A 27,343-nucleotide genomic window follows, 5' to 3' on the forward strand; every position below is an offset into this window, starting at 1 on the left:
TAGGATAAAGGTATCACGATCCGAGCCTACACCTGAATGTGGCCGGCACTCGAGAATCATTGTTGGTCCCCAAGCGAACCTTCATCCTGGCGGCTGACTTCAAGCGGAAGACTAACTCAAGCATACAAAGCTTAAAAACTGAATAAATATTCATGAAACGTTAACGAAAAGCTTTAATTCAAAAGAAAATTCTGAATAAAATAAATTATTCAACTCGCCATAAAATAGGCAAATTAAAGTCTTTAAAGCATTTAATAAAATAAATGATACAGACTTCTCAACTATACTGACTATCTATGAAGCCTCTAAATGACAAATATCAAAGTCGGGACAAAACCCATGACATTCTGACTAAACTGAAAAAATAAATGAAATCATCCGGAAACAAAGAGGTTCATCATAGCTAACTTGAATTCTTCGATGTTTCAACAAAACTCCTGTTGATGATCTTGAATACATGTGTCTGCATCATGAAAAAGACGCATGCCAAATCGCTCAGTACGTGAAATGTAAGAGAAATTCTAAAGCATAAACATAAGATTGAACTTGATAAAAAGGAAACATACTTACCTCTTTTCAAGCTACTCAACTCAAGGAATACTCAAAGATACTCAAAACTACTCAAATTAACTCAACTCAAAAGTACTCAAGGGTAACATACTCAAATCAGCAATTAGGTTCTTAACTTATCGAAACTCAATAATAAGGTAATGACACAATGAAACACGGGTCAACTCAAGATATGATACTCGATTATGGGTACTCAAATTTGGATACTCAACTCAGGATACTCAATTCAATATAAAGCTCAACATACATATAATGTATGAAAAGCTTTTAAAACAATAGAAAGCAACTCAATATATTGAGAATATAATAACAGTTTAAATGATATATATATAAATTATAATATAACTCTACGGGAGTTTCGCTAATCGACAAGTTCCAATGATGATACAACGTCCTGTCCACGCTGTAAAAATTGTCTTATACTTTGACGTCATATAGACGCTTTAACTAAGTGGATCCACTAGTCTATGCTAAAAAACACATAAGAAGACATCTAAAAAGTATGATCATTTACTACTAATGATGGCTACATGGTTTATGGAGACTTGAGTTATCTGAAATCGCGTTCTCATATCAGTGCTCAATATTACTCCCAAAATTTACTTAGCTCATATGTTTTTAAAACAAAACTCTTTCTTTGGTTTGAGAAAATTACTCAAAACTTAAATTAAAAGCTCTTTTAGGATCGATATTCTCTTTTCTTGCTCAAATGTGAAAATATTTTGAACTCTTTGGGAATACGTAGTCCCCATATACTTTTTTTGAAGAAATGAACTTAAATCTTTACTCTTTACTTAACTTGAACTTTAAGTCTTAAAACAAAGTTAAAACGTTTGTAAAAGATTTCTAAAAATATGGTTCATGCCGAATTGTGGACGTGAATGACTCTATGCAAGGTTTTCAATAACCATAAATAGAACTCAATACTTGAAACTCAAGAACTTCAATGACACTAATCATTTCAAGAATGCTCAACTCCGAGGGTTCATGCGAAATTATGAGCATAAACTACTCAACTCAGGGACTCAAGGATACTTCTCATTTCAAGATTGTTCGATTTAAAGGGTTCATACAAAATTATGGGCATGAATGATTCAAATCAAGGATTTCATGGGTAATATGTAATAGTGTCATGATTAGAAATATAATCTCAAAGGAACTCAATACTCAAGACTTAGAACTTGAAGATACCACTCCACTCAACGATAGATAAATACATGAAATTCATGTATACGACTTTTCTCATTCTCTTACTTACTTTCTTAAAAATTCGTTCAAATCAATGATGGATCTCAAAGAATTCACAATTGAACTCAAAGGCTTTCTTAAACTCTACTCTTAACTCCCTCTTAAATGTGAATTATAAATTCAAGAGTTTTTTGGTTCATGATATGAAAGATCTCATAATGACAAGGTAGACTCATGAATACATTCGCTTCATCCTCATACTCACTTACTCGAGTCTTGAAACAAGTTACTAGAAGTTGTAGAAGACTAATCAAAAGGGTTAAAGGACTTTCCTAGAATGTTTGAAGAAATTCCCAAAACTTAACTCTTAAATCTACCTTGAGTTTGAATTATGAATTCAAGGTTATGATTCATGTTATGAATTATGAATGATTTCTACTTGTTTAAAGTAGTTTAGAGTGTTTAGAATCAAATGGGAGTAAAGGTACCCTTTGAAAGAACTCAAATGGACGAAACGGTGAAGAACGGGTGGGGGTAGGCGACCCTGGCGCTCTGAGTGGCATGGGTGCCAACACCTAACATTCAGAGAAGTGGCTGGGGCACTCTGGCTGGCGTAGGGCGCCAGGCCCCAACCCAGAAAACTTCGACAACTTTCTTTGCTCGTTTTCTCACCCTAACTTGCCTAGAGTCGAACGTTTTCTTCCTCGATCACTTGAATTCGATTACTTAACATAATTAAACTCTAATATACTCAAAACAACACTCAAATCACTAAATTTTATCTCAAGAAATCATTAAAACCCCAATATTGTGGAACTTACATACCTCTTAAGGATTAAACTCATAGTGAAATCTCGCAATAGGACGCAAGAGTCTTGACGAACGCTTGATCCCAACCTTTTTTTCTCTTTTTTTCTATTCTTGAACTCTCAACTAAAACCCTAGGCATATATTAGGATTATAAAACTGAACTTATAGGATTAGACCCTTAAAACCTTACTAAAAACGAATCAAATCTAATTTGGTAAAGAAAAGACAAAAATACCCCTCACTATTTTCGGTTAACTTTTCTTAACTAGACGGCCTAACTTCAAAAGGTCATATCTCACTCATCCGAACTCGAAACTTATCAAAACTCTCTGCCGTTGGAAAGATAACTCAAAGATATTCCTTAAGGTATCTTGTAACACTCCCAACTAATCCTGTTCTAGGAGTTATGGTCGTTTGAATTCTACCCAAAACTCATACTTAGCTTAACTCTCTAAATTTCAAATTTTTGTGATTTCTAATTGAGTTATTTTTAAAAATTCAAGGTGCTACACATAGTAAGCTGAACTTATTACTATAGAAATTTTAATTTCTTCGGTAGAATCCTATACTCAAAGAAGGGATGGTTCAAGTCTTAATTCGAATTTTTTTTTTGGGTGTTACAAAAGAAGTATTAAATAATAAGTCAAAATAAAATGAGAAAGAAATATTAAAGTAACAACGCGATCATACAAACTCGATCGTTGCATGAAATAAGTCTTTATGTTATTACCTAACGATAAATTTAAACATACTATACACTAAGATTTAAATAACAATCAAAACACATTAAATTTAAACTAACAAAGCAATACACAAAGAAAAGTAGATGCGGATTTATTTATTTTTTGAAAGATTGAATCTACTTATATTGAAAATGTGTTTTTATTCTGACTTTTTTCTTGAGAGTGGCAACTAATGGTTCACTAATCAATTTAAAAACTACTGTCACTAATACTAGAGGTTAGAAGATTCAATTTGTTAAAAAGTATTTTCTTGAATCATAATCAATTTACTGCCTTATTTTTTAGTACTCTATATGATATGTTAACATATTTGTTTATGTACATTTATATATAATCTAAATTCTACACAACCAATGTGGTTGAGGATAGGTTTGCATGGAGGTGGGTGGGGTACTTACATAGGGAAGATAGGAAGGTGCTGGGGGTGGGGGAGGGTGGTAGACAAGTTTGAGGTGGGTGGACTATTAGGGGGAAAATATCATTTATAAAATTTATTTTTCCAATTCTTAAATCTCAACCCAAAAGTCCTTTTATAAATATTTTTTTCCAAAACAAAAAATATTCTCTTCAATGCCAAACACACAGAACAGTAGTAAAAAGTGTTGGATCTCTGTCTAATGGCTATAAAAGGCGTTTGATTATGAATTTATTTTTAATTCATCACCAGAAGAACTTGTTTGGCCATAAAATTAGTAAAAGTATTGAATCTCAGGTCTAATGGCTATAAAAGACGTTTGATCATCATTTTTTTTTAATTCATCTCCTTAAGAACTTGTTTGGCCATAAAATTTCAGAAGTTAAATTCCAAAATTTTCAAGAATTATAAAAATAATAAAAGGTGTTTCACTTTTTTCATTTCAAATTACTACAAATATTCAAAACGAATCTAATTTTTGAAAACTTTTTTTTTTTTTCAAATTTCATAATGAAAAATGACCAAACGACCAGTACATGTGACAAAGAATGATTCACATGAAAACCACGTGAATAACGAGTAGTCAAAGAAACAATGTCATAGATACAATTGAATAACCAAAACAAACATTTATAGCCCCTCTTTTCCTCCTTCCCAATCAGTTGTGTGCTACTTCTTACTTCAGTCGAAAACTTTTAAAAGTTTCTCGTGTTACTAGGAGAGAAATGGTCAAAATACCTTTGCCTAAGAGAAAAAACATATACTTTTAGATTATGAAATGCCAGCATTAGCAAAAATTTAAATGCACTACCCTGTAATTACCAAGATGGACAAATGAACAAACTTGAAGCTGTTGTTGGTACTGAAGAATCTCCAGATAATAAATGGGTAAAGTATTAATGCTAATGTACAAATCAAGTAGAAAAACTTGACAGTCCTTCCATGAAGAAAACAGAAAGTGAATGTAATTGAGCCAAGAACAAAAGGCAGGAGCACAGAAAAGATTTAGATTGAAAATCTCAGAAGTCAAAATCACCAAATAAAGCTAGGAAGAAGACAGCAGATACATCATTTTGATGGATCCTTAAATCATTAATTCAGGTAAAGTCAGGGCATCAAAACATCGAAGTGTCTTGAAATCGGAAGATTGACAAAAAGCAACTTTGGATCAATACTCATGTTGGTAACCATAAACCGATTATACAAAGCAAAACGAACAGCTCACTTGTGAATCAACAAATTGAGCTAGAAAACATTAGGTGAAACCCAATTATGAAGGGTAGCCAGAAGTAGTTACATCCGAATTATTGCAGAAGAAACAGAATCACATTTCAAAGTCCCACGACGTCTCAGCACTTAACTTTGGGATTTTGCGTTCCTCAAGCAAACAGAGAGATGCACAAATCTGGAGACAGGAAGAGAATCTCAAGTCAGAAATGGTCTCAGGGAATCAAAACAAAAAATGAAGAATTTCTTTAGATGCTTTACATAGTTCAATATCTATCAATAAACCAAACCTTAAACACAAGATCAAGAAGCACTGATTTATATATTTAAAAGAAGAACAGAAAAAGGACAGCCATGCATGTGCATGAAGTTCCCACTGTGTGGGCGTCTCGGAACCACATTGTTTATTTCACAGAGGAAAATCAAATGACAAGCATGAAGTGAGCTACCATAAGGTTGATCTCATTACTATTCGGTCAAAAAAAATAAGACATGAAGGATACAAGGAAACAAGAAAAAACGACACAAACAAATTCAAAATTTAAAAATGAAAATAAGAAACTGTCCACTATGAAGTTCATTCTACAACAGCTGATCAGTTTTTTACGCTGAATTATCCAATAGAAGTGAGTGCATTTTTTGATTTACAGAATAAGGATACAACCTAGCTAGAAATGACTCGTGTTCATTTTAAACATCATCAGAAACCGGGGAACATTCAATTAGGAGGTTCACGGGTAAAAACGAGAAGCTTAAAAACAAGTCATTATGGTTCAACTATCAAATACTTCAATAAAGATTTTCACACAGAATGTATAACAATAGTGATGCTGATAAAATATCATGGCTATAATAGATTTTATAATTTGTTCATTTCTTTGCACATTCTGATGGCATATAGATCACTTGAAGGTGAACATGAATGAGAACAGCCTTATTCACTATTAACAATTGAAGGCCATTTTGAAACTGGCACACATTTATGGCAACATAATGGATCTAAGCTGAATTCCCACAAAAGCAATGGCATAACTGCAAAAAATCCAGATATGTGTCCAAGTTCATGATCTATCATATGACCCTATCAAATGACAATCAGGAACCAATACCAATGTAGAATAACCTTTAATGGTCGCTTGCACTTATCAGGGTGAAAGATCCTTTTGTGGACGCTTATTGATGCACATCAAAATCAGAAAAGTCGAACAAATGAGTCTATGAATCAAATGACATGTGAACATTTGTATTATTAAAACCACAAAATGAACTTCCATTTTTTAGATTTTTCAACATGCAGCCTTCATCCAGACAAGAAATTGATCAACTTGTGACATCAGGGAGGGTAGGCCCTTCTCAGACTAGACAGAGAATGCAGACTCACAATATGAACAATTCAAAATGACATCAACACGTGTGTTTAATAACTGAGCAGAAATGATAAGAAACAAGAAATGATAAGAAACAAGCAAAATCAATAAACCTCGCAGAGACTTTATACAAGTGCACTACGATCCCTTCATCATTAACCTTCGATAAATCCCGAGGTATTTACATTCCGACCACTTAATGTTTTAAAAAAAGGATCATATAGTTAAAGGTTATTCCATCCGTGGTTTACAAAAGGTCTGCAATGACACGGCCAACAGGCGTTTAGGAAGAATTTTGGTACATGACCAGTGCAAATACAAGTGAAGTAGAATGTACACCTCCAACGCATTCTGGAATGTTCACCAGAAGACGACTTTCTGGTAAGTAACAAGTAACTTCTAAAAGCAGTGTCACCATACGAGTACTTTTGTTGGAATATGAGATCAACAAGCTAGTGAGCCAACAAATTCACAAATGCTTTAAGAAAAAAACAGAGCTAACAGAAATAAGCCCAAAAAAACATAAGCAAGCCAATTGAAATTTCAGTGCGAACTATTGAACAGTAGCTTTGTAATTCAATTGCAATGGAAATTGCCAATGAAAAATATGGATGGAAAGCTTGAAAGTTATACCTTAAATGATCCATTTAACTTAGAACTCCTGGACCATTCGAGCCCCAAATTCTTGCTTGTTGTCTGATAAGTAGCCTTAAACACATCATCCCCATAAACTTTACGTGATACCATGAAGTCCCACGCATTCTTTGCTGTATCATAGATGGGCTCGAAAGTAGTGATTCCTCCGTGGACATATGTGTACTTTAATTTACAACTTCCCGAGCCCATGACGTGATTAGCCAACACCTTGTTGGCAGAATCAACCACCAAAGTTCCATCCAATATTGTTCGCTTGTCTCCATGAAAATGAATGTAATTCAAATTCAATGGCTTCTCCAGAACCTTGATTGAGTTCATAAATTGAAACCTAATGTCCTGAAACCACAACACTTAAATAATTAAGAGCTAATGCAATTTACAAACACAATCTATCAATCAACTACATCTCAATGCCCTTCTATTTAACTAGAGTATTCTTCACAGACGAACTAAATTGAAACCGAATGTCCAAAAACTATAAAACTTTCAATAGTGAACATTAAGAGCTAAACCAAATTCGAAAACACAATTCACTCAATTAACCAACTACTTCTCAATTCCAAACTAGTTCGGACCGGCTATGTAAATCAATTGTATATACTCTATTCAATATTTTTAACTAGACTACTTTTCACTGAATGTTCAGAAACAGCAAACTTTCTATAGTACACATTTCGAGCTAAAGTGAATTCTAAAACACGACTTAGAGCTTGTTTGGATTGGCTTATTTTCAGTGTTTTTACCCAGCAAGTAGTTTTGAAGTGTTTGGATAAATATAAAAAGTGCTTATAAAGCACTTGCTTTTAAGCAAAAATAAGTTAAAAGCCCTAAGTATAATTTCTATTGCTCTTGCTTATAGGTCAAAAGTCAACCCAGGCTCTCAATCAATTGACCAACTACATCTCAATTCCAAACTAGTTAGGATCAGCTATGTAAGTTAATTGTGTATACTCTATTCAATTTAACTAGACTACTTGCCACTGAAATTGAAACCGAATGTCCAGAAACAACAAAACTTCCAATAAACATTTCGAATTTACAGCACAATCAATCAACTAACCAACTAAATCTCAATTCCGAACTAGTAAGAATAGTCTATGTAAATCATGTGTATATATTACATTCAATTTAACTATAACATTTTTCACTATATCGACGGTGATTAGTAAAACTGACATATGCAGAATCGATTCCAGACCTTCTTCGGGACGTTGTAGTCGACGATGAACAATCCATGTTTCTCAACGGCCAGAGCTAATCCGTTTAAGCTGGGACCTTTGACAACAGTAGCATCGGTCATGGAGGCTCGGAGCTTAAGGTCGCCGGCGTTGAATGCAACAGTAGCGGCGGCGGCGGCTTTGTCGGGCTCATATCGCGCTTTGAATGAAGCCTTCATCGTCGTCGAGTGAAAAATGGACTGTATTCGATTTTTTTCGATTCTCTAGCGAGCGGGGGATAAGGAGGAGGAGATTTGAGGTTTAGGAATTAGGAAATTGCTGATGGATGGCCCTAACACTTGGGGCCGGCATTCTAATTTGTTCAACTGAATGGATAAGACAAACATGCCCCGTAAGGGAAAATTTCATAAATACAATAAAGTAACTTTTTTAACATCAAATATAATCAAATTTTTATTCACACAAAAGATAGTTTAAAAATTTACGATATATTTCTCGGTAATAAAAAGTTACTTTCAACAAAATGATTTACATATATATATATATATAATATTGATATTGTATAAATAGTGAATATTTGTGTATAAATAATGTATAATTATACATCAATGATGTATATACATAGATATACATTGTTTATACAATAAAATATACATTATATACTAAAAATTTTCAATTTTAATCATCACTAATTTCATTAAACAATTTTAAAATTTAGATATGAGTTCTTTTAACATTTTTTAATATATTATTCAGTCAGAATTATTTATATTTATGATATGACAATTTTTTAAGTCAAGCTTTAAAATACATAAAACGGAATAAATAAATAAATAATGAAAAGGAGAACAACAGAGAAATAAGGAAGAAGAAGATTGAGGAAGGAGATGAGGAGTAACTATAATATTGTAAAAACATTTATGTTTTGTAATTTGTGTTCTATATGATTAAAGATATCACTTTCTTTGTTTATGTTTATTTGTTCGTTACACGAAAAATATATTTCAATTTTTATTTGTTGTTTTATAATGGGAAAAAAAAGTCAGTCCAAACACTAATTACTTATTCCTAATCATTTTTTAAAATCCAAAACCAAATTAATATTAATTTATATGACTATTGTGATAAAATACTTGTGTCTAGGGGTGTTCACGGGTTGGTCTCGATCAGTTATTAATTAAAATTAAAATTAAATCAACTTAGTCGGTTTTAAATTATCAAAATCGAACCAAACCAAATATAATATATATTTATCGATTTGTTTGTCATCGATTTTAGTTCGGTTTGATTTGGTTATTCGGCTATTAATATAAATAAAATAAAAGAAACAACTTATTCAAAACATGAAAAAAGTGACAATAATCCATTTTAAAACGAAAATAGTTAGAATGACTGACATTATATAACTTTCAATCATTGAATTTACTCTTACTAAGGTTTCAAAATTCATTATTTTGGGCTAGAAGAAAGAGAAAATGATATTTTCAATCTCATAAAGAATTATCATAGACACACTCATATACATAAAACTAATAAGATAAATATTCTCACCTTGACATTTTTTCTTTCATAAATTATAAATAGTTTTTGATAAAAACACATATAAGATCTTTAAATTGTTTATAAAAATAATATATTATGTATGTATGTTAATAAAACATATGTATATAATTTGTCGGTTTGATTTGGTTATTTATTTAATTTTTTTCGAACAAAACCATAACCAACACATATAATATCGGTTCTTAAAAATCTAAAACCAAAACACACCCATCCTAAATAAAAATCGGTTTAGTTAGTCGATTTAGTTCATTTTTTCAATTTGGATCGTTTTTTATCCAAATCGTGAACACCCCTACTTATGTCAATCTCTATTTCGTAAGGGGCACACATATTCTAATCTAGACAAATAGAAATTAGAGAAAATTATGCTTTATAACTAATTATTAATTAAAAATAAATGTTATAGTTATAGTTTCGTTTAATTCGAATTTGCAGCAAACACAATGTCATTCGCCTCTCTCCCTTGAATCTCGCTTCCCACTCTTAGTTCTCTTCGTCGCCTCTCTCACTTTATACAAACTAAAATATATAAATTGTGTTTGTGTTTATATTTGCACAAAGCGAAAGAGAGCATACATACAAATACATATCTCTCAGAACCTACACACTCATAATTACAATAATATAAATCTTCCTCTGCCCAATTCTTTTGTCTTTCCATCTCTCCCTTTATACAGACACAAATTATACAAATAAAATGTATAATTGTGTTTGTATAAAGCGTGAGAAGGAGGTTTGATATACAAATACAAATGAGTTAACTCAATTCAATTGTATACAATTATTTTTTTGCAGATATATAAATACAATCATCGATAAATATACATAGTAGTTACATATATATAAGTGATATACGTATACAATCACCTCTTTTTACTCTCTTCCCTCTCTCACTTGCCTCTCTTATCTCTCTCCAAATATCGTTCGTCACTCTAGCCTAGCACGAATAACATATACATACACAAAATAATTTCCGTAGATACAAATGTTTAATTTATAAAAATCATCATGATTCATACAAGTCACTGTAGAGCACAAATATGATTTGTTTGTTTGCTATTTCTATAATTTACCCTAAAAATAATCAAATAGAGTATATTTATAAGCTAAGTTCACAAACCGATGAAAACATATCGATGTGATCCCTTTACTTATGAATACTTATAAATCCACCATAAATATTAGTACTTTTTTCTACCACGCACTTGAATAGAGGATCCTTCAAAAATAATTTTAAATCTCCATGAGATAGATATAAGAATTGTGTACACTCTATTCTTATGCAACTTCACTTCTAAAATTACTTCGATTATATTATTATTATTACTGTATTGATTATTCTTATGCTTAGTTATTCATATATTATGTTAAATTTGTTTGTGTTAGGTCATATTTGATAGTATCTATAAATAGTTAAATTAAACATAAAACACTTTTTATGTATAGAAGGACTAGGAATATTTGTTTTAATTAATATAAAGGTTAAATATAGTAAATCATGTGTCAGAAGGACCAAAACCAAAACTTAACCATAACTTGGGGGACCAAAAATGCTATTATACCAAAATAAAACAGGTAGGGCCCAGTCAGCGGCATCTTATAAGCCCAATGTGAAGAACACAAAGCCCTAGTTCCCGCCAATATTGTTGGCGCCATTTCACATCTCACCAATATCCATATAAATCACTAATTTCCCGGGAAATTTTTACACTTCATTTTTTTTTAACTCAACTTTCTCGATCTACTCTTGAATCTAAATCTACCGGCGAAACCAAACGATTCTGAATCAGGTGAGCTGAGTTTGCTCTCTTTTTTGTTTTTTTAATCTCAGATCTGTTTTCTGAAGTTGTTGATTTTGTCTTTCTGTTACTGCATTCGTTGTTGGTAGATTTTGAGAAAAAACAGCTGGAGATGTTGATCTGTGCTTCTGTTACTGCATTTTTTGTTTATTAATGGCTTCGGCCCAATTTTTGTGTCGCCGCCATTTGAAATTTGTGCTGTAAGACAGTGACGGGTCATTTGTGTGGCTATAATCATTTATTAAGTGCAAAAGTGAAATCGTTAACTTAAATTGTTTCCAATTATAGAATGTTGATACTCGACGGACTGACTGAGCTGTATAATTTAAAGTAAAATGGGGAATTTACCATAGTTTTTAGGGTTTTTAGGGATTTTTAGTTCCTCATTTCCATTAACTACTCATTCCATTGATGAATCTTTGAGTTGGTACCTTTTAATTTGTTGTTTCTCAAGAGCATACGAATTGATGGATTTGATTTATCGATTGGGAAAACTGTGTTGCGATTTTTGATTGTATGTTAAATGAATAGTTTTGTATAAACCCATTTGTTTTTCTTCGAAAAACATATGAATGAATTAATTAATCTGTTGTAAAAAAGCTGTTTGAAGTGATTAATTTGTGAAAAGTAATAGCTTAGTTTATAGGGTGATTGATATCCGAGTACTCTATTTCATAACTTGCTTGATACAAGGCATATGATTATCTCTCAGTCTTGTCAAGACAAAGCATATAAGATTGTTAGAAAGAAACTTGTTTCGGAGACTTTATATGTTAGCATGTTACGGACATGCCATAATTTTGATAAGTAATTGGCGTTGCATAAGTTCCAAATCTTCTCATTGTTCCACACTATAAATCTCCCCATGGTTTCTTCTGCCACTTCCTGCTCTCACTATGGTTTTATTCAATGCCATTTGCTCCTCTGTGTGCTGTTAATTATGCTTTTCCGTAGTTAACTGGCTGTGAAATTTGCTATTGTTTTTTGTCTTCCTAGTTCAGATCAAGCAAATTGAAATATTAATCTAAGAAATTTTTTCTTTTTGTAAAAACTTGGGTTGATTAATTTTGGACCTCACCTCATTGACACTACTAACCAAAAAGTCTGATAAAATTGGTAAAAACTTTTGGTAGGAGTAGCAGCATCTCCCTTTTTATTCTGGAAGTAGGTCTACATCTGATCTAAGAACTTTGTGGAATGCATACCATTGTCTCTTACTACAATTGTATAGTTTGTTGAACTACTCTTTCTCATTGTATTGTGTAATTGTATTAATTTTTCTTCATGTATACCAACATACTTCTTTAAGTTTTCTATTTTTTCCTGCATTGTAGAAGAGAAAATAGAGATAATTTTTTTCAAGTGTTTGAGTTTTAAGCATCCCAAAATAGGATTTGGACCCAATGGAGGTTACCTCAATATAATTGTAAGCAGCTGTAATGCCGATTAAGTGGAAATGTTCATTGATTCCTTCTTTGCTTTCTTGCTACTGTACTTGTGGCTTAAGGTTTCTTTCTTCTGCAGTTTATGGAAGACTGGTGTGACATCTTGGAGTTATAAAGGACTTGTGCTATATTCTATTCCTTCTTACGGGCATTTGCAGTTCCACCAACAGTTCATGAATTCGAGTCAAACCTGTTAGACAATGGAGCAAAGAAGTTGCAACAACTTGCACTTTATCCAGGTTAGGAGGAGAGGTTTGACAGTAAAAGTCCCTAATGTAGATTCTCATGGAAAGCCAGCTTTAATTTTCAAGAAGTTAAAAGACGTCTATGATACTGAAAATATTAAGTGTGAAAGCGAATGTCTGCAGGTGGTAGACAGAACATTACAGGCAGTAGAACCTGAAGATAACATATTTGGTGGCTGGGCTAATCATGAAGTGAATATTCAGTCAGATGATAAGTCAGATGATTGTGATTTTGGAGAAATAACACTGAAACAGCTGAAGAAAAAATGCAAATCCAAGAAAAGGAAACTTGCTACTCCAAGTTCTAGTATGACCTGTTTGAAGCAGCCTAACGGATGTTATCTTCCAGAGGAAGATGATGATCTAAAAGTACCCCTTAGTCATTTGAAATCGGGAATATTCAAAAAAGCAAATGGTAAAAGAAGGTGCACCAACAGGAATCTCTTTGCATCTCCAAAAGAGCCCGTATCAGTTAAAATTGAAGAGGTTTTTGAGCCTGAAATTTCTCAGCAGCTCAGAAGTGTTTTGCCTGAAGTGGCAGAACCCATAGCTGACACTTCTGAAGCTGAGTTCTCAATGTGTCAAAGCTCAGATTCCTCCAATTGCTCTTCTAATATCCTGATGGTTAGCAAACTGGACCCTGTTACAATTACACACAGTGAATTTCCAAATGTTGACTCTGAGGAAAACAAACCAGTTTTGTTTGCTGAAGAACAGCAGCAGCTTTGTACTCTTAACCAGATTTCCACTGATTACTTGGAACATGTGGAATCTAAATATGTTTTCTCAGCTAGTGAAGTGCCTGCAGAGGTAAATAATCAGGAGGACGGATGTAATGAAGAGAACAGTCAAAAAGAGTTGTTTGCTTCAGCAAGGTCTATGGAAATAGCAGCAGCAGCAAATGATCAGAGTGTAGACATGTATGACTGCCTGACAAATTGTTCTGATACAGTCAAGATTTCTGATCAGAAACCCAATAATGTTGTATTTCATGTTCCCGACGCAACGGTACCTAATAGCACTATCACTGCCAGTCTTCATTGTGCAGATGATGTTTGCATGTTTGGAGATAGAGATGAGGAAGTTTTGCTCTCAAATAAGAATATTAGTTCAGTCGATGAACCTGCGGACAATTGCATCTCATCGTGGAATTTTCAAACTTGCTCAGGCAGTGACAATTGTTTGCCATCCTTGGACAAAATTGATGACAAGGAGCAGCACACAGATTCTTGCTTTCCTGATGCAGCAACTAGTTTTATTTCCGGAAATTGCTTGGGTGATGAAAATCAGCTACTGAAACATTCAAGTATTTCTGAAGAAAAAAATATGACGGTAAGCAGTCCACCTCCGGATGTTGTTGATCAGATCTCAGCACCAGAGCTGTCACCGCCTCCCGAGAGACTTCTTTCGACACGAAAGGTTAGGGGTGTTTGCTGAAGATAAATTGTTTTCTTTTTATATCTTGAAGTGTCTTAAACAATATATTCTTATGCAGGCTATTTCTCCATCCTCCCAAGAGCGACTTTGTTTGGCTATGAACTCCATAGACTTAATTGATGACCTGGAGAACTACAGTAAGTCATAGATGAAAATAGGGATTCCAATCATATGTTGGATTAATTCTGTGTTTTATCCACTTCCTATATAATTCAATTGGTGTATACAGTATATGCATTGCAAATACAATCACAGTTTAAAATTTTATATGTTGCTTCAAATTTCCTTTAGGATAAATAGCATCAGGAAGAACTCACAGTGCTTCAAATTAATTCAATGTTCATTTACCTATATGATTTTAAGCATTCTGGTGGTTGCTTCTTTGGTTAAACCCAGGAACCGATTACCAGAAACTTGAGAAACAGATGGGGTTTTCAGTTCCACTGTTTTTGATGTACAGTAAATCAGACAAAATCAGTGTAGTGTGCTAGTCAATAGTCAGCCAGCTTTTATTTGCTGATAAATGAAGATAACAGCTTATTATAGATTGTTTTTTAAAAGCAGAAAAACAGCTCCTTGTTGTCAGACTTATGTTTTAATGTTCCTTCTTTCTATTCTAGCATTACATCAAATTTTAAAACTTATTTATGTATCATGCAAAATGAAGAAACTAGTAAGCTAGTTTTTTATTTACCAGACGAAGTGAACTATCTTGTCAAATGAACTACAAAATCTTTGATTTCATACTTCACTTTGAAAGGTACTACTGATTTCCTTTCTAATTCAAATGTGTCTGCGGAATAAGCCTTAACATCCATACTTCTACCTTGAAATGATTAATATCCTTTCTAACTCATTTATCCACCAAAGATGCTAAGCTGGACTTAAACCCATTCAATAGAATCTGCATTTTGTTGTCCTTTTGAAATGCTTGTAATAGATAATGTATTTGTTTTCCTAAATGTTCTGAACCATCTCGAAAATCTAGCTGACTTGTTTTTTCATTGTCATACTATTTCAGAATGTAAAGAAAAACTTACTTTTGCGGGACATGAGGATTCTGATAGATCATGCCTAGTTGATGCTAGCACAAGTAAGGATTCTGAACGATCTCCACGGCCTAAGCAGGCTAAAGTTTTTATAGGCCCTAAGCAGATCTCTAGGAGATTGAAGATTGGAAAACGAAGTTCCCCTCCAAAAGGCAATCTAGTAAAACGAAGTAGTCCATTGAAGAGCAATCTAGAAGGTCCTCGTCTATCTCGTTCTTTACCTCAGCTTAGCACTGGGTGCACCTCAATGAAACGTTGTTCAGAAAGTGCTATAGCATTTTCACAGCGGCAGATGCATGATATTGAATCTCTAGCATCGAAGCTTATGAATGAATTGAAGTCCATGAAGGATATGGTAGAAGACAAATTACTCTTTGAAGCATATCGAACCAGTTCTTTGAAAAATGATGCTGATGAGGTATGTTATTCCAGATATACTCAACCAAAGAATAGATCACAGCTAACCTGTTATATGTCTGATATAGCAAATCTCAAGTAATATTGATGTTTCGATTTTCCAATACCTCATCTAACAATTGAAAACATATGAATTTTTTATCTTTATTTTGGTTTTATAAGTAATGGTCATTAACATGAAATGGCATTTGACAGATGGGGAAAAAATCTAAGAATAAAAAAAGAGGATGTGCAGTTTTCATTTTCATGTGAAAGGATTATACTGATATGACTTGCATAGATGAGTTACTTTGCATGTCATTGTATTGTTCTCAAGTGCTAGCATGTTATGTTTGACAGGTGAAGAATGCCATAAAAGGTGCTACGAAAGTTGAAGAGACGACACGAAAGTGGTTGTCCATGATGACAAGGGACTGCACCAGATTCTGTAAAATCATGGTTGGTACCTTCCATTTTCTGTATAATTCATAGTTGCTCTTCAAATTTCTCCAATTTAAAATATGAACTTCGTGACTCATTATTAAGTCAAATTTATTTTCCTGTGATGTAGAAATTGACTCAAAATGGTTCGACTGATTCCAAGAACTCAGTCCACAGAGAGGGAAGGAAGATTTCTTTTGCTGATGAGGCTGGTGGTACGCTCTGTCATTTCAACTATTTTGAGGATAGCGATCCAACGTTGGAATCTGATAGTGTACAAGAAGAAGACATATGAGGCCTCAACTATCTTCTTCTGGAGATATCTCAATATCTTGTTGTATGATAGATTATTGTGTATCTTCCTGATTGATTGTGTCCAATAATATAACCATGAAATACTAATTTTTCATAATACTACATTCTGAGATAATATTCTTCTATGTACTTTAGATAAAATTACTGTAAGCCAAGTCTCCAAATGCACTTCTGAATTGGTGTTCACATCATTACTATCTCAATAATAGACTGCCCAGATGTGATGGAAAGGTGTTTGGCAAAATTACAACTAAAACATGTCATCTAGAAAGTAAACATTATAGAGTTGTAGAAAAAGGAAGAAACGTTCTTTCTGAAACGAACCGAAAAGGAAGGTAAACCAAACTAACTGAAATGAAAAGGAAGGTAAACCAAACTAATTGAAATGAAGGGAGTAATATAAAAAGACATGGCAAAAGCACAATAACCAGATTATGATGAAACAAATGAAAAAATAACATGTGATGTGATGCTCCTTGTATAGGTTTTTCAAGTTGAATTTGAACCAATATGATGGCAAGTATAATTGTTCATTGAAATCTTGGTAGCTTTAAATCCATAGACTTTGAAGATTTACCAAACAACTCCTCCCAAATCTCAGTGAAAGCTTCCACAATAATTGCATGATGGTGTCTTGAATTAAGACTAAGAAAACAAAGCAAAAGTTGTTCTAAATCCTCTGCTTCAAACATCTCTTTCTCCATTATCATTTCCTTCATTGAATTCTTGAAATCGTCGTAAGGATCTACTGATCTTTTCATTATAGCAAAACTCTCATTCACTTTTCCATCAACCATACATGGCATCATAGAATCTTTAAAACTATTTGAAAGGTAACGTCTAAGCCTCCTTACTTTCGTGTTATTATTATTATTCTTCCTTCTGATCCCGGATAAAGGATCTATCCCATGATCCACATTGAATGATGATTCAAAACTTGGAGAAGAAATAAAGCTTTCAGTTTCATCATTAGGTTTCTCATCACAACATTCACTGTTGAAACTGAACCAGCCACTATCAACAGAGGAAAAACTCATATTCAACCTACTTTTTCTACTTTCCCCCCTTCTCATGTTGTTGTTATCATGATCAGAATATTCAGAACTCGGCGAATTGTATGTTTTACTTGCCAAGTTATGAGCTTTTCTGAGTATGTAAGGGTGATGTGGGGTTGAGGGAGGTACTGGAACAGGGGAATTATAAAGTATATTGGCCGGGGAAAATTTGTATAGTGAAAGTGGCATTGGACTTTTAGGCAAAAAAGAAGCTTTTTTGGGTCGACAAAAGCGAAAAGAAGGCATAGAGAGCTTGAGTTTAAATCTCCTTGTCATATCTAAGTGATGCAAAATGCAATTTTTTTTGGGTAAAAAATGAGATGAGTGCACAACAACAACAACAACAACAACAACGTACTTACTATAATTTCACAAGTGAAATCTTGGCAAGATATATACAGTGTACACAGACCTTATCCTTACCTTGACAGACAGAGAGAAACTATTTTTGATAAACTGTAAACGCAAGAAAAAAAAGTTGACAATAACTACAACAAAATAGTAAAAAGTAACGAAAAAAATTAACCCAAAATCAAAATATGTTATTGCTATGGACGTTGGTACAATCAATTACAGGCGAAATGTTCGGTACTGATTAGCCATGCCCAAGGAGTTTGGAGTTCAAGGATTTGAGATTGTTTTATATAAGAAATTTGAGGGAGAAATGGCCGGCTTTGGTCAGCTAACAGTAGGCTAATTTTTTAATAAAGAATTTCAGTAATATAACTAATATATGTTGTCAGTATAAATAATTTTACATCATATTTCAAGTCATCTTTATTTGTTCTAGCAAGTAATATATTTTATATTCAAGAAATCAATTCATATTTTAAGAAAATTCAAATAAAAATATCTTTTAAATAACGTAATTGTGTAAATTAAATATTTACTTTGAACGACGTAAACCTTCACATATTAGTTCTGTGACAGGCCAAATCTGAGTGAGGTAATGTGAAAGCTACATAGAAATTCCCTCTAGAGGAAATGGTCTCAAAAACATATTTTATGTATAATGTCTTGAGTGTGACAATAAAATTTTTCTCCCCTCTTGTATTTTTCTTTTGTTCTTTGATGATAATTTGGATTAAGTACCATGATATTCCACGAAAAATTAGGTGGGATGAATAGTTTTCAGATCGTCTACGAATATTTAGTCATTTTAAAAATGTAATCGAGAAATAATCACTTTTTAAGACAAACATAAAATTAGAATAAAAATTATCTCGCATTAAAAATAGAAAAAGTTCAAATGTAACAAGTGAAATGAAACCATGAACTCAACTACTCAAGGAGTCTTTCATTGAGTTCAAGCTCAAGGACAAAATAGGAACTTTTTTTTGAGTTCTAATTATGTGTCAGTAACTAACGTATATTTTTTGTGTTTAATTTAAAAATATTTTATTCAACTTAATATGAAACTGTCATATTTTTTTCGAAAGACATTCTTGATTGAACTAAGAAAGAAATCATAACATTTAACTTCATATTACTCTGATTCAACTAACGTAAAAGTAATATTATTGGCCATTGAGTAACTTTTTAAATTTAATTTTTTTAATTAAAACAACCTCTAATTTACTGATATTATTATTGATTTTCAATAAGTATGCCTTCTTTTGAAAAATACTTTTCAATCAGTAACACCACCAAAGCATCCAAATATATTATCTATAAAATAACTTTTATCGTATCAAACACATATAATAACATTAGATTTTTCCTTAATATCAAAAACAAAAATGCTCAGTTTGTCAACTATTGCCAGCAAGCTCCAATATTTATATCACTATATTTTTCTTGCTTTTTTTTATTTTTTTTATTTTAGATAGATAATATATACAAAGGTCGGTCAATTAGCCATCTGAAAAAAGGTTTTACGTTGAAAAAATCATACTATATTTATCCAGCCGAGCATTGAAGAATTCCTTGCTGCCCAATACCATAAATTTGGTCCTACGAAAGTGACTGTATAATATTTATTAGCAAGAATAAGGGCGTGTTAGATAAGAAGGAAAATGTATCGAAAAATATATTATTCTAAAAATATTTGTATATAATTTAAATAAATATTATGAAATATACATGTGAGATTATGGTTTTGTGGATATGGAGGCTAAGGGAATAAGTTGCGAAAGTGAAGACGAGATGTGTTGGAGCCAACTGGACGATAGAGTAAATATATTAATTAATCAAATACAAAATATTAATTGTGAAATTAATTTTCTCCACTTTTTATTAGAAAAATCATTTTCCTTATAATTAAGAAACTTACTTCTTTTTTTTTAAAAGAAAATATTTTTCTTAAATGTTAACCAAATGAAGATAAGAAAATTAAAAATTAATTTTCCAAAAAATGTTACTGTGTTTTATCCTAAGTTAGATCGTCGAATTATGTGAACTAACTCATGAAACTTTTTCCAAAAAATGTTCTGTTCTCCCTATAATATTCTTCTTCTTATTATTTTATTACTTCATATTACATGACACTTTTCATTCTTCAAGAGTTAAACTATTTAAGTTTAATCCATAATTTACGTATTAAATTTTCAAATTTTTTAAAATGAAAATTTATAAACTATGTGAAAATTACTATTAAGTTTCAAATACTTTTAAAATGTATAATCAAAGATAAAATTATTTGAATTTGAAAATCCGAAATACATAAATTAAAACGGAGGGAATGATATTTTTTTAAATTTAAGATATTATTCCCGCCAAAATTAGATCCACACAATAGCAACCACCAAAGAAACACCTCTCTGGGGAAAAAAAAAAAGTGGCAGAGAAATATCCATTTCTCCCCAAATTTCTCTCAAATTCATTTGCTCCGTTTAATCCTCTCTCAAAGGAGAAAAAAAAGGAAACACCAATTTTTTAGTTCTTTTTCCCAACAATCTTCCTCTTTCTGTTTATATAATTTTTTTTGAAGAATAGTGTTGTATTTTTTACATCATGAGAACATTGAGCCCTAATTTGGACAAAGAAGATGGATTGGATACAGTTTTGGAGGTTCCTCTTCCAGAAGAAATGTTTAGCAAAACGGATGGCAGCAGTGCAGCAATCAGGTGGAAGAAGATGCTAAATCTAATGCGAGCTGATAAATTGCCAAATCGATCGAAGACGGTTTCTTCTGGAAATAATGATCAATTTATGTTCTTGTTGAAAATTGTTGGATCTGCTCTTATACCTTTTCAGGTTCAATTGGATCATGCAATTAGCTTGCCTGTTAGAGATGGTTGCATTGTGAGTTGCTCTGTACATCTCTCCTTCCTGTTTTTTGTTTTTGGATAAAATATAATAATAAATTAATAATAACAAATAATAAGCAAAAAAAAAAAAAAGAACAGCTCAGAAAAATTCTGTGTTCTATCAAGGTTGGGGGCTGGGGGAAGGGGTGAGAGGTGGGAAGCCTATATGTAAATATTAGTGATTTCGCATTTCGAACTCATGACTTATAAGTTACTAGTATGTTGTGTAGTGCTATTCATTCCATATTATTTCGTTGTTGTTATTGCTTTTATTTCCATGTTCCCTTTTTCAAATTTCTGGGTCTATCTGAAACAGTCTCTATCTAAACCATAGGGGTAAGGTCTGGGTATATTGTACTCTTTGCCGACCACACGTGTGAGATCATATTGGGTATATTGTTGTTATTCATCTATTAGGGTATGCTGAGACAATTTTATCATTGCTTCAAAGCTTCTTTTGGGATATTTGTATTGGACAAAACAATATTTTCTTAAATGGTTAACTGAATTGACAAAGTTTGAATATTCTTGAACTTGATTCGTGAATAAGAATGCTAATGTACTTTTTTTTAAGCAATCAATCAATCACCTCTGCATCATATTTTATCAAATTAATCAGGTCGATTTTATGAATTCGCTCTACATATATTTGGCTCTATTCCGAATGTAGTAGCTGTTTAGGTGGGTAAGGGCATGGCTGCATGAAGGCAAAGGGGTTCAATTGGATCTCTTTTCCCGGGAAATTATATTGTGCAAGTATATATCCTAGGATCTATGTCTGATGTTCTATTGAAGTGTGTTATCATCTCATCTAAAAGTTTAAGCGGTTAGAGATAACACATTTTTATTTACGTAATTATATTGTGAACGTGAAAAACAGAAGATAAATGATGTATCAAATATCACAAGATCTTAACTGATAGATTTTGCTTAAATTTCTCAAACAAAAAAAATGCTGAAACCCTTCTCTAATGTTGTGGTCATCAGAAAGCTTCTTCTGCAAAATACATAGTACAACAATATCTAGCAGCTAGCGGAGGGCAGGCTGCACTAAATTCAATCAATAGCATGTACGCGGTTGGGCAATTGCAGATGGCAATGTCAGACATACAGCAAAGTGGTAACCAAATGAACTCCAAACGGACATGTGAGGATGGAGGATTCGTTCTTTGGCAAAAGAACCCTGATCTGTGGTTCCTAGAATTTGTCGTATCCGATTGCAAGGTCAGTGCTGGTAGTAATGGTACAGTAGCTTGGAGTCACTCTTCCACCAATTCTAATGCTTCAAAAGGTCCTCCAAGACCACTCAGGAGGTTCTTTCAGGTACGCCTTTCACTTCAGTAGTTCTTGAGTCCTGAGTAACTTGATTTTTACGATTAGTTATATGTATCGATAGTATTATTAGATAATAACCATTTTTACTAGGTATCGTGGAGATTTACATGTAAGCTATGTTGCTCGGGTCCTCCATAAGTGCCTCTGCTACCATGTTGGATCTTCCAAAAACATTTTTGGAGTATATGAGCAACAAACATAACCTGTAATAACCATGTGAACTGATTGTGTAAATACCTTTTAGACTGTCGAGGCATAGAACATAAACTCTATTGTAACATACTTCTTATTTTTGAGTTGCAAGTCACCACTCTTTCCTTTGTGTGCTTTATGAAATCATCCAATAACTACATGGTTAAGTATACCAATACTGCTGCCTGCACAAGCTAGAAAGCTTATCAATGTTGATAAAACTCAGATTCCTTTGTTGTCTTATTTATGAACTCGTCTTTGATCAACAGGGACTAGACCCCAGATCAACAGCCAATTTATTTCTGAATGCTGTTTGTATTGGAGAAAAGAAAATTAAGGATGAAGGATGCTTTATGCTAAAACTTGAGACAAGCAAAGACATGCTGAAGGCACAGAGCACAGCCAACACAGAAGTTGTTCATCACACCATATGGGGCTACTTCAGCCAACGCTCGGGAGTTCTCATCCAATTCGAGGACACGAAGCTAGTAAGATTGAAGTCAGCGAAAGACAACAATGACAGTACTTTTTGGGAAACAAGCATGGAATCAACACTTAAAGATTATAGGTACATCGAAGGTATCAACATAGCACATTGCGGAAGAACTGCAGCAACAATTTATAGATATGGAAAGAACTTAGACTATAGAGCAAAAGTTGAGGAAACATGGAAGATAGAAGAAATTGATTTTAACATTAGTGGTTTGTCAATGGACTGTTTTTTGCCTCCTGCTGATGTTGTTAACAAGGAAAATGAACAAGAATGGGATTCTAGAGCCTCTTTAGCTGAAAATAGAACTGTATGATGCTAATGTGAAAATGTTCTTGTATATAAGATAGATAGGCTATTAGCTCTTGTTATTGTTTCCTAAATATTGGATATTTTGATCGCGAAGGAATTCTTTCGTCTCAAAAATCCAAGTAATATCCATTACTCAAAGTAGTTCTTTCGATCATTCACCGAAAGAAAATACTTGATTTTGAATTTGACCAATTGAGAAATACTCAATCACATAGTGCACAAATGAGTTGATTGATATTCTTGTTCTTTTTTTTCTTTTCTGACATTTTTCTTATTAGTATTTATGAAATAAGTCTGAAACCTATCTTTCCATATATGTGGTGAACAATTCATATCCAAGATTCAAAGTTAATAAATAGTGAAAGTTCTCAAACTTGGGTTTGATGAATTTAGTTAGATCAGTTAACTATGATATGCATATGGAGGGACTTCACATTTTATAGGGCCATAATACAATGGTGATAGGCTTTTTATGGAAACTTAATACATGCTATGTAATCTGGTCAGTAATTATAACATGGAAAGTGATATTTGGACATACATTTAACTTTTATGCGTAGCAATACATTTTGAAAATATAATTTTTGACACTCGAATTTTAGTCTGCTATGTATATTTTATAAGATACATGTACAATGATGAAACTGATAGTTAAATATTTTTTTAATTATTTCTCAAGAGAACAACGATTAAATTAATTTGATTTTGATTTATAACCTATCCAAACCGATTCATTAATACTCTAGTCACCACACATTTATAACAAAAAACAATATTGGGGTGTTTTGGTAGGAAAAAAATACTCAAGGATTCACATGTATTTTCTTAAAAACCCAGGGACAAAAGTGGAAATTCACTAGTTTTCTCTGCCAAGCGCCGCATACTCCAAACCCTAGCACAGTCTAAACCCCTATTTAAACAACAATTTCTCCAGTAATTCTTCAATCAATTCGCTTCCCTTCATCAATCGGTTCTGCAAAAAATAGTTTATTCATACAATTTTCATGTTTATTTGCTTAATTTGTTTGTTTTTTTAGTGTTTATTGCATCAAATTTACCCTCTTCTTGTACTAATTATGTGAACAAGGAGATAAAGCTGGTGCATAAACTGATACGGTTGGCTTACCAGCTCATTGCATTCATATTCTTATTGCCTTTGTGCCAAATGGTCCTACCGAAATCCTCAATTTTTTTTTCATAATTCATACTTTTGCAGATGATGATTTACTGTAAATACTGAATAATCATGTCGATTATATACTCCGCTTATTATCTGATGCTATTTTGTTTCTTTGATTCAGATCTTGTTGTCAATCTTCTTCGATTTTTTCATCGTTTGGCAAATGACGATTCACTGTAAATACCGAATAATCATGTCGATTATCAACTCCGCTTATTATCTGATGCCTTTTTTGTTTTTAGTTTCAGATCTACTGAATTTAAATTGTTTTTTAAGGTTTTTTGGGAGGCAAGTGATGTTTAAACAAAATCTTATACTACACACTGAAATTTACTGAAGAAAATTAACTCTCAATTAATTTTCTGATGCCTCCTAATTATTTTTTATTAGTTTAATCTGTTTAATAAAAATTAATTTGTTTGCTTAATGATGAGATACAAGCAGACGGGCGGTCTGAACTGATGCCATGTTGATTGTCTGCACAACTTCCTTTAATGGAATTTCTCTGAAAGTTAATAGTTACTGTTAATTACAAATTAATTAGGTTTATTTATGTAATTTTGTAGTTTTAATCTGGCTGCAGTGATGATGTTGCTTAAATTATGTCTGGACTTATGATAATCCATGATTAGTTAATTGCAAATTTCTGAGCAGCACTATTTCTAAGCATTAATTAAATGTCTGGATCGTGTATTATCATTGATAATTTGTGTTTTAACAATTTGATTTACATTTTAATTGTTAATATGTGAATGTATATTATATATACCAGAGTATCTAATTAAGAAAAAAACTTGGGTTATCTGCAAGCAATAGTAAAATTGTGTTCATTCAAATTTCTATTATCTACTAAAATAGTTGAGGCTACAAAACAAATTTGAGTAACATTTTAATAGATAAATTTATATTAATTCTAATCTCTGTAGTAATTTTATTTGAGACCATATCTGTATTTCTATATCTCTGTATTGTAGTGCTCTTGAATCAAATCATTTAGTTTCTTAAAAAAGGACATACAATTAAATATCAATATTTCAAATGAGGATTTTGAGAGACGAAATAAGAAAAAAAATGATATATGATTGGTTGCGTGGTTTTGTCAAAATATAAAATATGTTTTTTTTAAAAAAAATTGGTGATTTTATTTAATGGGGAAAGAGGAAGAAATGGGAAGAAAGTGGGCTAATTTGGGTTCGATTTGCTAGATTAGCCCAATGGTTTACTACTTCATTCTCTTTCACCATTTTTATATTTGGACATCATTATCATTATATTTGGAGTTTGGGAGGGAGACTTTGGAAGCAATTTCTGGAGAATTCATGCAATTTAATTTTATTCTATATTATTTTTTTAAAATTTGTATTTTTTTTTTTGTAAGTATTTTTTAACCGGACGTTTCGTTCTTTGGCTATTGGGGAATATTTTTTTTTCAATGTAAGATCTTTTACATTACGTTTGGATCATTGTTATCGGTATTGTATTGTATCGTTACTATATCTATCGTATTGTATTGTTATTATACCTATAATGTTTGTTTTGATTGTTACTTAAAATGTATTATACTGTATTGCTAAATTTTGTTGTTATGTAACAATGAAAATTCTTATTTTATGGAACATTGTTACTTAATTTCCTTTTCCAATTATATATTTATATAATATTTCAAAATATAATTTTATCCTTTATTAATTATTTAAATCTAGTCAAATTTGTTACCCTAAAATAATAAAGGATATTTTAGTAAATTTATAAATTACAATACAGTACGATATGATCAAACCAAACAATTAAAGTGTTATTAAACAACAACAAACAATACAGTCTATCCAAACATTATGTCTACCATATAATAGAGTACAATACAATACATTATGAAACAATGGGTAACAATGATCCAAACAAAGTGTTAATGTGATCTGAATTTAATTTGGTTTTAATATAAATATTGGCGATCGAATAGAAAAATACAAACATATAAATTTTTAAACAAATGATATAATGATTTCACTTTGATAATATAACATTTATTTAACTATATTTCATTAATGATTTCATTTTTATTTGTATTATCCATTATATAATATTTGCTGGCAATTTTATTATTTAAAAAATTATGGTATAAAATAATTTTATATTAAACGATTATAAAAGGAAATAATATGAATTATATATGATGATTGTTTTAGAAAGAATTTGTTTCATGAAATAAAATAATATAAATGAAATAAGAAATAATAATATAATAATTATGATGAAAAAAATATAATTTTTTATATAAAATTTGATGTAGTGAGTTAAAGTTGATTATATCAAATTTAATATTAACACTATATTCGATATAAAATTTAGTATTTGAATAGAAAATGCCCTTTTGACGAATTAAATGCAATTGAGTAAATATAAATATTGGACATTTGTATATTCAAAAGATTCAATGATAGTTTGATTCTTTATATTAAAAAATGATACATATTTATATCATCTTAAAATACTCATAAAGTTTTGACAAACCAAATGTGAAAAAAAGACCATTTTCCATGCAACTTGATCAAAGCAAAAAGGCTGCTAACTCTATTTGGCATGTTTGGTATTTGTAATTTGTAGCATTTTCCAAAATGGATTGTTTTCATCAATATATATTGTCAAAAACCTACTAATCTAATATAAAGATAGGCTTCTCTAAAAA

The 27,343-nt window shown here is 31.9% G+C and overlaps 4 protein-coding genes and 3 non-coding genes across 8 annotated transcripts; 5 read left to right on the forward strand and 2 right to left on the reverse strand.

Moving 5' to 3' along the window:
• Positions 1-4,797: 4,797 nt before the first annotated feature.
• Positions 4,798-8,569, reverse strand: LOC101255988 (outer envelope pore protein 24A, chloroplastic). Its single transcript, XM_004238198.3, has 3 exons — positions 8,176-8,569; positions 6,954-7,313; positions 4,798-5,131 (listed from the first exon to the last, which is right to left on the reverse strand). Exons 1-3 carry the CDS (start codon positions 8,371-8,373, stop codon positions 5,051-5,053), a joined length of 639 nt encoding a protein of 212 aa, XP_004238246.2. The 5' UTR covers positions 8,374-8,569; the 3' UTR covers positions 4,798-5,050.
• A 2,750-nt stretch (positions 8,570-11,319) lies between these two features.
• LOC101266938 (uncharacterized) lies at positions 11,320-16,960 on the forward strand. Of its 2 annotated transcripts, XM_004238550.5 has the most exons (7): positions 11,320-11,508; positions 13,042-13,201; positions 13,331-14,626; positions 14,703-14,781; positions 15,666-16,111; positions 16,450-16,548; positions 16,661-16,960. In XM_004238550.5, the coding sequence occupies exons 2-7, from the start codon at positions 13,163-13,165 to the stop codon at positions 16,823-16,825; spliced, it is 2,124 nt and encodes a 707-aa protein (XP_004238598.2). In that variant the 5' UTR covers positions 11,320-11,508; positions 13,042-13,162; the 3' UTR covers positions 16,826-16,960. The 2 variants fall into 2 exon arrangements, with proteins under 2 accessions (XP_004238598.2, XP_010320381.2); XM_010322079.4 differs by having other exon boundaries at positions 13,042-14,626.
• Positions 16,961-16,990: 30 nt separating this feature from the next.
• OFP9 (OVATE family protein OFP9) lies at positions 16,991-18,179 on the reverse strand. The gene has a single exon (XM_004238551.5). The coding sequence runs from the start codon at positions 18,174-18,176 to the stop codon at positions 17,376-17,378; it is 801 nt and encodes a 266-aa protein (XP_004238599.2). The 5' UTR covers positions 18,177-18,179; the 3' UTR covers positions 16,991-17,375.
• Positions 18,180-20,668: 2,489 nt separating this feature from the next.
• On the forward strand, positions 20,669-25,363 carry LOC101256279 (uncharacterized). The gene is made up of 3 exons (XM_004238199.5): positions 20,669-21,143; positions 22,136-22,471; positions 22,945-25,363. Exons 1-3 carry the CDS (start codon positions 20,853-20,855, stop codon positions 23,479-23,481), a joined length of 1,164 nt encoding a protein of 387 aa, XP_004238247.2. The 5' UTR covers positions 20,669-20,852; the 3' UTR covers positions 23,482-25,363.
• LOC112941415 (small nucleolar RNA R16) lies at positions 24,686-24,761 on the forward strand. Its single transcript, XR_003246699.1, has one exon. It is a non-coding gene; the product is annotated as a small nucleolar RNA R16 (small nucleolar RNA).
• On the forward strand, positions 24,813-24,888 carry LOC112941413 (small nucleolar RNA R16). Its single transcript, XR_003246697.2, has one exon. It is a non-coding gene; the product is annotated as a small nucleolar RNA R16 (small nucleolar RNA).
• Positions 24,942-25,030, forward strand: LOC112941416 (small nucleolar RNA R16). Its single transcript, XR_003246700.2, has one exon. It is a non-coding gene; the product is annotated as a small nucleolar RNA R16 (small nucleolar RNA).
• Positions 25,364-27,343: the final 1,980 nt, after the last annotated feature.

Source organism: Solanum lycopersicum, chromosome 4, assembly GCF_036512215.1.
Source record: "Solanum lycopersicum chromosome 4, SLM_r2.1".
NCBI classification, from domain to species: Eukaryota; Viridiplantae; Streptophyta; class Magnoliopsida; order Solanales; family Solanaceae; genus Solanum; species Solanum lycopersicum.